At 36.0% G+C, this 10,300-nt stretch overlaps 1 protein-coding gene across 1 annotated transcript in view; it reads left to right on the top strand.

Annotated features, from left to right (window-relative positions):
* Window positions 1–363: 363 nt before the first annotated feature.
* Window positions 364–10,300, top strand: part of SRD5A2 (steroid 5 alpha-reductase 2) — a 241,628-nt gene continuing 231,691 nt past the window's right edge. Inside the window, exon 1 of the mRNA XM_053709176.1 lies at window positions 364–644. Coding sequence (XP_053565151.1) covers window positions 364–644 — 281 coding nt within the window. The remainder of the gene's footprint in view (window positions 645–10,300) is intronic.

The following is a 10,300-nucleotide window of genomic DNA, read 5'->3' as shown; positions in this document are numbered from 1 at the left end:
AGTCGACTACTGTACATGTACATACAGACAGCAAGATTTACACCCCATTTTGAACACACACACACACACACACATATATATATAAATGAAGAAGTTGAGATGTGCTTGATGTGCTTCCAGCAAATTAAATAATAATTTTAAACTGCAGATTCAGCAGAGTAAACTCTATCATTGTTCTTTATTGTATTCCTTTTGTTCCTAGGGGGAGCTTGAGCTTTACTACACATTCCAGTATTTCCTCATTAGTCATACCTCTTAGATTGCTTGTTTGCATTTTGTAGTATTTATAGTGAATGGAGAGGTGGTTATGAAGACATTGCAGTGCTTCTAGGAGTGTGACACATTGTGTGCTCAACTATGGAAATGCAGTGCAGCAAGGATCTGGATTTTTACATGAGCTTTTTCCTGAGCGGGATGGGAATTCTATTTCTTGTTAAACAGCTGACTATACCAGCTGGTTATGGAAAACATATTGAAAATAATACAAAACAAGGCTATATTATGATACCTGCCAAATATGCCTGGTTTATCCAAGAGCTACCTTCTTTCCTAGTGCCTTTGCTGCTAATACTTGTCAGCAGACAGCAGAATGTATTCAGTTGTATGATGCTTCTTTTAATGTTTTGTGGACATTACTTTCAAAGGTAAGTTCCTCTTAATAATTTCAATTTTTTAACTTTTATTTGATGAAACACAAATTCTTTTGATTTTGCAGTATTTGGTGTTATTATTGGTTAATATAAAATATAATATAATGTTGAGCAAAATGAACTATACAAATTAAGTAGAGATTATTACTTTCCAATAAAAATATATCTTTATTTAACATGATTATAGGTATAATCATATACTATATATATTCTAAATGTCTTAATGCATGTGACCTTTAAAATATACAGATACTGATGTTTCTATTATCAGAGAGGAAGTTTTCACTCAGTATTCCATCTCTAAAAAGAAAGAAATAACTTCAAGGTATTTTAGTTTTAAAGATTGTATAAGGTCCTTTTCTTTGCAGTTAGAACCACAGCATGAAAACTGTAATATTATTTAGATTGTATTGACCAGCTGTTATCCTGGTAATCATTATTAGTTCAGAACAAGACTGATAGATAAATTATTCAAACATACACTTTATTTTATTTAAAGGGTCATTCAAGTGAAAAATATGACATATTCTAATTAGAGCATGTCATTTTAACACTGGCAATACTGCAAGCCTATGGGGCCGATTTATGAAATTGCAAGCGGACATGATATGATGTAGCGTATCATGTCCGCTGCACATCGATAAATGCTGGCATTTATGATTGCACAAGCAGTTCTTGTGAACTGCTTGTGCAATGTCGATCCCTGCAGATTCGCGGCCAATCGGATGCTAGCAGGGGCTGTCAATCAGCCCAATCCTATAGGATCGGGCAGATTGATGTCCGCCGCTCAGAGCAGAACTGCTATTTCTGGCAAACCTGAAGGCTCGCGCGGAATAATTCGGCCCCTATGTGTTTAAAAAAAGGGGTAGTCACGAGATCCAGCTGTGTGACAGATGCTGGTGATTGGGTCAAGCAACAGTTTTTGTTCGGAACCAGCAGTTTTCTTTGTTATTTTTAGCAGTGCTTTACCTGTGTGTTTAAACATTTTGCAGGGTCGCTAGTGATAAAATTACAATCTCTAATGAGTTAGAGGTTGTCCTTTTTTACTAGAATGGCTCTTTAGTGGCTAGTATATTATTGTTATATTATTGCTTTTATATACTATTTATTGAGGATTAAAGTTGTAGTCATGTTTTGCAGTTAGCATTTAGTTTACTTTCACAGGTTACAGTCTGTTCACTGAATTGTTATGTTATATAGTAAACTTCCAATATTACACCATTAGCATCTTTCCATGAATGATAATTGCCCATGGCGATCTTGTTTGAATTGTTTTATAAGTTTAGCTGATTCTTTTAACTATGTATTTCTCCTGTCATTACTCTGAAATAACTATTTATATATATGATTTAAGACTATAAAACAGGATGAGAACATAGTGTTGATGGCTTTAAAGTAGTGTGTAAATTAACAATACATATTTTTTTTTTATCGAATACCTGCATATTGTATACATACATTAAGGTAAAATAAAAACACTGTACACTGTACTTTCTTATAATTTGCAGGACAGCATAGAGTTCTTTATTCAATAGGGTTCTTATGAATGACAAAATACAGATTTTGTCATTCATGTTGTAATAAAATTAACATTAACAGAGAAATAATTTACTTTAGTATCATTGTACCAACTCTGAACTCATATTGTCAAGAATTATTAAAAAAAGATTTAAATACTAATGCATATGAAAATTAAATCTTGCAAAATTAGTTTCTAAATAAGTAAATGCCCAGAAAGACAACCAAGCACTGTGTATGCCTGCTTGCATGCCCCCTCACAGAATTCCTTCACTGCAATTGAAACAATGTATTTCTTTGGATTTTCTGTTGGGATCAGTTTTTTCTGAATTGTTCAGAACAAAAAACATGTTTTAGGCATTAACAGGCTGCTAAAACTGATCTTCGTTTGTCCACAAAGAAAAATAGAAGTATTTTGTATACATACAGACATACATAGTCTCTCATAATAAAATCCCTGAATGTCTTAATATATATCTATTATGTTATACATATCTATCTATCTATCTATCTATCTATCTATCTATCTATCTATCTATCTGCCTGTCTTTCTTTCTTTCTATCCGTCTATTATCTATCTATCTATCTATCTATTTCTCTCTATCCATCTATCTGTCTCTCTCTGTCTGTCTGTCTGTCTATCTATCTATCTAAAACAAAGAGAGTTGTGGATGAGTCACTGTTAAAAGCTGTTTAGCATTTTTTGGATTAACAATCACTACAAAATTGGACAATTTGAAGTACATTGGTTTAGTACTATGTTTTAGATATTTAAAAGTTTAAATAGAAGTATTTGTTATACATACAGACACACATGGTATCTCATACACAATCCCTGAATGTCTTAATATATTTATTAATATATATATATTATGTTATAAATATCTATCTATATATTTATCTGTCTGTCTATTTATCTATCTGTTTGCCTATCTATCTGTCTCTCTCTCTCTCTCTCTATCTATCTATCTATCTTTCTATCTAAAACAGAGAGAGCTGTAGATGAGTCACTGTTAAAAGCTGTTTAGCATTTTTTGGATTAACAATCACTACAAAATTTGGCAATTTGAAGTAAATTATTTTGGTACTATGTTTTAGATATTTAAAAGTTTTTTTTTTTTAAAAGACTTCTTTTTGTGACCCTACTTGATGCTATGAGAATCATAGTAATCAGTTATAGAAAAGAATGGCTGAATGGATTTAGCTATCATTTTGCAAGGATATAGGTACAAGACGTGAATTTGGATCCCCATGAATGCAAAAAAAAAAAAAAAAATCACTTATTTTGTTGTATTCTTTGAATTCCTTTGAAATACCCTTCTTCGTCGACAAAACAAATGAACAACAAAATAACTTAGTTGATTCGATCATGTGGTTAAAACAATTATTCTAAAGGCGGGAAAGGCTGAAAATTTATATTTTTTTAACCATTCAATAGCAACCCAGCAAAGTCATTGTCAGTTGATTCTGGCATCAGCTTATACCTATGTAAGTTTCACTTTTGTTCATTACAATTATCACTCCATTCAAAAATAAATATATTCATTAAAAAATAGCAAAGTCAAAATTAAATTGTCATGATTCGTAGAGAGGATTCAATTTTAAACAACTTTCCAATATACTTCTATTATCTAATTTGCCTCATTCTTTTGGTATCCTTTTGTTAAACTACATACCTAGGTAGGAGGAAGCACAATCAGGGCTAAAGTGTGATCAAAACCAAAACAATATGTAGCATAACAAGAGATGACATATAATGACATGTATTACAATAGTAAGATGTATACAAATATATATTAACACATATGTATGTATATATATATATATACTAGTGGGAAAGTCTGCCCAGAGGGCAGTCTATAGTGGTGACGGAACCACCCTGCCATTTTCGGAATCCACCTGGATACAGCTTACACTGCATCCAGATGGATTGTTTCGCCACCCGTTTTGCTCTCTCTCCCCACTCTCTTTTGCTCTCTCTCCCCCCTCTTTTGCTCTCTCCCCCCTCTCTTTTGCTCTTCCTCTCCCACTCTCATTTGCTCTCCCTCTCCCACTCTCTTTTGCTCTCTCTCTCCCCTCTCTTTTGCTCTCTCTCCCCCCTCTCTTTTGCTCTCTTTCCCCCTCTCTTTTGCTCTCTCTCCCCCCTCTCTTTTGCTCTCTCTCCCACCTCTCTTTTGTTCTCTCTCCCCCCTCTCTTTTGCTCTCTCCCCCTCTCTCTTTTGCTCTCTCCCCCCTCTCTTTTGCTCTCTCTCCCCCTCTATTTTGCTCTCTCTCCCCCTCTATTTTGCTCTCTCTCCCCCTCTCTTTTGCTCTCTCTCCATCCTCTATTTTGCTCTCTCTCCATCCTCTCTTTTGCTCTCTCTCCCCCCTCTCTTTTGCTCTCTCTCCCCCCTCTCTTTTGCTCTCTTTCCCCCTCTCTTTTTCTCTCTCTCCCCCCTCTCTTTTGCTCTCTCTCCCACCTCTCTTTTGCTCTCTCTCCCCCCTCTATTTTGCTCTCTCCCCCTCTCTCTTTTGCTCTCTCCCCCCTCTCTTTTGCTCTCTCTCCCCCTCTATTTTGCTCTCTCTCCCACTCTCTTCTGCTCTCTCTCCCTCCTCTCTTTTGCTCTCTCTCCCCCTCTCTTTTGCTCTCTCTCCCCCCTCTCTTTTGCTCTCTCTCCCCCCTCTCTTTTGCTCTCTCTCTCCCCCCTCTCTTTTGCTCTCTCTCCCCCCTCTCTTTTGCTCTCTCTCCCCCTCTCTTTTGCTCTCTCGCCCCCTCTCTTTTGCTCTCTCTCCCCCCCTCTCTTTTGCTCTCTCGCCCCCTCTCTTTTGCTCTCTCCCCCTCTCTTTTGCTCTCTCCCCCCCTCTCTTTTGCTCTCTCTCCCTCCTCTCCTTTGCTCTCTCTCTCTCCTCTCTTTTGCTCTCCCTCTCCCCCCTCTCTTTTGCTCTCCCTCTCCCCCCTCTCTTTTGCTCTTCCTCTCCCCCCTCTCTTTTGCTCTTCCTCTCCCCCTCTCTTTTGCTCTCCCTCTCCCCGGTCTTTTGCGCTCTCTCTCCCCCCTCTTATTTGCTCTCTCACGCCCCTCTTTAGCTCTCTCTGTCTCCCCTCTCTTTTGCGCTCTCCCTCCCCTCTCTTTTGCTCTCCCTCCCCTCTCTTTTGCTCTCCCTCTCCCCCGTCTTTTGCTCTCTCTCTCCCCCCTCTCTTTTGCTCTCTCTCTTCCCTCTATTTTGCTCTCTCTCCCCCTGTCCTTTTTTTTTGTATTAGGGCACTCCCACTCCCTCCCGTGTTGAGCCGCCCACCCGCCACCCGCCCACACCTCCCACCGGCACCAGCAGAAGATCTGTCCGACATGATACGCTGTAGGCATTTATCATTACACAAGCAGTTCATCAGAACTGCTTGTGCAATGCCGCCCCCTGCAGATTTGCGGCCAATCTAGCCGCTAGCAGGGGGTGTCAATCAGCCCGATTGTATAGGATCAGGCGGATATAAGACCGCAGCCTCAGAGGCAGTGGACAAGTTATGGAGCAGCAGTCTTTATACCTCTGCTTCATAACTGCTGTTTCCGGCAAGCCTGAAGGCTCGCGCGGAAACAAGGGGAACATGTTAAATCTATCCCAATACCTAAAAGGATATGAAAAACATAGTGTAAACTGCTAAACATGGTCTTTTTCAAGACTATCCACTGCTCATTGTATACAGGTTTAAATACACTTCTCAGACCAATACTTTTCATATATATATATAAAAAGGGTACGGCAATGGGCTCCAATGTGGCCCCCTCATACGCCAATATATTCGTAAGCCAATTTGAAAACAGGTATGTTTATACAAACATCAACTATCTAGGAAACTGTAAAGTGTGGCTATGTTATATAGGTGATATATTTGGCTATGGGGGGGGGCACTTTGGAGACCCTACAAAAATTTGTTGAAGAACTTAATAGTAGTACTAGTAGTTTGCAGTTTACTGTTAATTACTCCCAAGGGAAGGTGAGTTACCTTGACACCTTGGTATATAAAAAAGAAGGTCATCTAGTAACAGATTTATACTGTAAACCTACAGACCGAAATACATTGCTCCACTTTGAGTGTTATCACTCAGAAAGGGTGTTTAATGCTATCCCTAAGAGCCAGTTTTTTAGAACTATGCGAAATGTGAAAGAAAAAGATCTACAAGAAGTGAGATTAAAACAAATGGGTAAAAAATTCACAGACAGAGGCTATCCACAATCTGTTATAACTACTAGTGAAGTGAACAAATGGTTAAATCTAAAATTAATGAGGCAATAAGTGCCCAACAGAATCCAACAGATATTATGCACAGAGATAAAAGACAGATTGATAAAAAACAACTAATTTTTTCTTCAGTATTCAATCAATTTAGTAATGACATCTCAAATATCATCAGAAAACATTGGTATATATTAAGTAAAACCAATCCACATATTGAGGAATTCTGTAAGCCACCTATTAACTCTTACAAAAGGGTTAAAAATATTAGAGATTTAGTAGTGAAATCAGATCAGTGGGGACGAATAAAAAAGAAACAATAAATTACCTCACTACAGCTAATAGAGGATCATACCCCTGTCTAAATTGTGCGCAGTGTAACTCTATGATTAAAGGGAAATACATAGCTCAAATAAATGATAATAAAAAGCGAGAAATTAAAGGTTTCTATACATGCAATACAGATTATGTGGTGTATATCCTTAAATGTCCATGTGGGCGGGGCTATGTGGGTGAGACAATTAACCCCATTAAGGATAGGATAAGTGCCCACAAATCGTCAATCAGATGCAAAGACATGACACTCCTTATGTCATCCCATTTTGTAAATGCTGGACACTCTGTTAGTAAACAAAGGAGAGGTGGTAACAGAGAGTTGCTGTTAAAAAAAAGGGAGGTATGGTGGATACAGCATCTAAAAACCCTTTGTCCGGATGGTTTGAACAAAGACTATGATCTTCACTTGTTTTTATAATGACATTTTAAAAAAAAAAAAAAACTTTTTTGTGTAATATTTTTATACTATTTTTGTAGTTGTATAGTCTTGGGTTAATTTCACCTATTATGTGATATAGTCAAACTGTATAGCAATTGAAAAAAATCTTTTTTCTGCATAAATATGTATAATGATTATTGCTGAACAATCTGACCAGGTAGGGGGCAATAACTCCAAAATGGAAACCAGGATCAGTTTACCTAATTTAAGATAATGAACATACAGGTGCTATAAAAGTAGGTGATTTCCCATGATCCATAGCATGACTAAGGGTCTGTGTTGACTCGAAATGTTGCTGTTTTTATTTATTTGTTACTTCAATAAAGAATGGATACTTTTATGAAAAAGTGCTGACGCTAATCGTTTGTTCCATTATATCTACATATGTGAGGTTGGCAGGCCTCACCTAGCGTACGTGCACTACCTAAGAAGTAAATAATATGTTGGGATAATATTGCAAAGAAAGGTGCTGGACTTACCTTTTGGATATATATATATATATATATATATATATATATTTTTTTTTTTTTTTCTTTCTGTAATGTATATATAAGTTATTTTGTTATATTTCTTCTATATCTGATATGTTGATCCATAGGCCCAAAAAACTACAATTTGTATATTATACTACTTTTACAAATTCTGATTATGTTTTGAAAGTTTCTGTTACTTTAACAAATTAGGATCATACTTTGTATATTTCTGTGTATTGTTTTTCACAAATTACATTGCATTGCATTTTGTATTTTCTCTATGGTAAAACAAAACAGTGCTTCAGAAAGTGGGAGAGACAGGGGAGTTCCCTGGACTGAACAAGGGAGTTCCCAAGGTATCTCTAAAGCTCTCTTACAATTCTTGCAAAATGATGTAAGCATTTAAAACAAGCAGGTCTCACTGAATTATCTTGCCAGCTGTATGTAGGTGAAGTTTGATCAACATGCACAATACACTTATTTAAAGGAACAGTAAACATTATGTGCAGAATTATATATCAGTATTTTGAATGTTTACTGTCCCTTTAACTGACAGAAAAGTAAAATATACTAAACTAAAGGCAAAATCAAGTTAAAGTGTAGTGAAAATGTTTTATTTTTATGTGTATTTGCAGCAAACTGAGACTTTATATAAGTTCCAGGTTTTTTGTTAACGTCACTCTCCCCTGTGAAATTTTGTATCCCAGAGAGCTTCATTACTTTATATGGAAGGCATCTCTCATCTATATGAGACTTTCATGTTCTGCCCTGTTTCTTATAGAATTGAGTGGGTTCAACCCCATGTGAAGTCTTCACTATAATTTCTCTTCAATCTAGAGAATCTTTGCTTATGAAGTCCATAGAAAATAATGAAGATCTTTGGGAAACTGAATATGCCAGTTTTCAGTTTTATTTTGAATAGAAAAAATTCAAAGTGCAATTTAATTTGTAAATCATACACATAAATATACAAAGTATGAGCCTAATTTGTTAAAGTTACACAGAAACTGTGTTAGCATAATTAGAATTTGTAAAATCCCAATCATAAATACAGTTTTGTATACAAAATGGAAAGTGTACAGTTTAAATGTAATACAACTTAATCTGAAGTGTAAAGTAATATAAAATACAAAGCATAAAGTGTAAATTCTGCAAAACTTACTGTGTTTCTAACTGAGAGATCAGTCATTAGCTCTCAAGTGTGTGAGTACGGTCCTTTACAAGTTGTCAACATATTGATTTTTTAACATAGAACTTCACTATTTTTAATTCCTTCCTTTGAGGTTGCCAGCAGATATTCTGAAGTTCTGAGGAAAATACGTACATACCAAAGACTATCTCCTTATTCACAGTTTGTGTTATTACAGTGCACACTGCACAGTGTTGTATATTATTATTTTTTTCTTTTTGTTCACATTGTATTCTTAATATTTAAACATTGTTGTAAGTGACTGTTTCAGTTTTGTATCACTTATTAGTCATATTTTATTGTAAAAAATAAACAAAAGAAAATAATGAGTGGTCTGTGCTTTTAATAACTTATTTTAAAGGGACACCAAACCAGTAATGTCTACGTCCATGTGCAGATAATAAAGTGGTTTACTTCCTTTAGCCATGTTTTCATAGTTATGTGTAGTGGCCTTATCTGTTTACAATGACCTTAACCAATTCACAGCCTGTTCTGTTGGCAAATGTTTTTATTTTTATTTTTTTGAAGCAGGGCAGTATAGCCAATCAGAAGCTGTGCCATTTGCTCCTATTGAAAATGAAGGCGTGTTCTCCCTCTGCCTTCACATAAGCCTTTTTGACCATGTAACTAAATTAATAGACCAGGGAGGAGCCGTAAATGTGGCATATCTAGTCTTTAGCAAAGCATGACACTGTCTCGCACAACTAACTTCACAAGGTTTATTGCCTTGGAGTAGATTTTTAAGTGGGTACAATGCTGACTTAAAGGGACAGTGTACACCAATTTTCATATAACTGCATGTAATAGACACTGCTGCTAAGAAGAATATGCACAGGTACTGATAAAAAAAATCCAGTATAAAACATTTTAAAAACTTCCTTAGAAGCTCCAGGTTTAGTACTGTTGATGAGGTTAGGCTGGGACACCTAGTTAAAGGGGATTGGAAATCAGGATGAGCAGACACCCCCTTCCCCTGCATAAAAAAAACCCGTTAGTCAAACAGGAGCAAGCTTGAATCTGTAGACATTAGTATACATCTACAACTTTGGGGCTTGGTTAGATGTCTGAAAATCAGCACAATGTTATTTAAAAATAAGCAAAACTATACATTGTTACAAAAAAAATCCCAGATAAGCTATATAAATGGATCATCTACATTTATGCAAAGAAAAATCTAGTGTACAATGTCCCTTTAAGGATAAAAGACAGAAGGTTTTACTAATGGAGCACATTCAAATTAAGGGTCAGTTACTAGTGGTGTTCCACAAGGGTAGTTCTTGCACCTATTTTGTTTAGTATGTTCATCAGTGATATTGGAAAGGGACTCCAGGAGAACTTTTGCTTGTTTGCTGATGATACAAAAAATGTATTATGTTCCAGGAGGGGTGGATCAAATGAAGACTGAGCAAATAAATGAGATCTAAAATGTAATATTACAAAGAGCAAAATTATGCATAAAGGATAAATAAATACAAATGCCAATATTAG

This window comes from Bombina bombina, chromosome 4 (genome assembly GCF_027579735.1).
Source record: "Bombina bombina isolate aBomBom1 chromosome 4, aBomBom1.pri, whole genome shotgun sequence".
Classification (NCBI taxonomy): Eukaryota; Metazoa; Chordata; class Amphibia; order Anura; family Bombinatoridae; genus Bombina; species Bombina bombina.
Note: the sequence above shows the minus strand (reverse complement) of the source record. Positions and strands in the feature narration are given on the sequence as shown.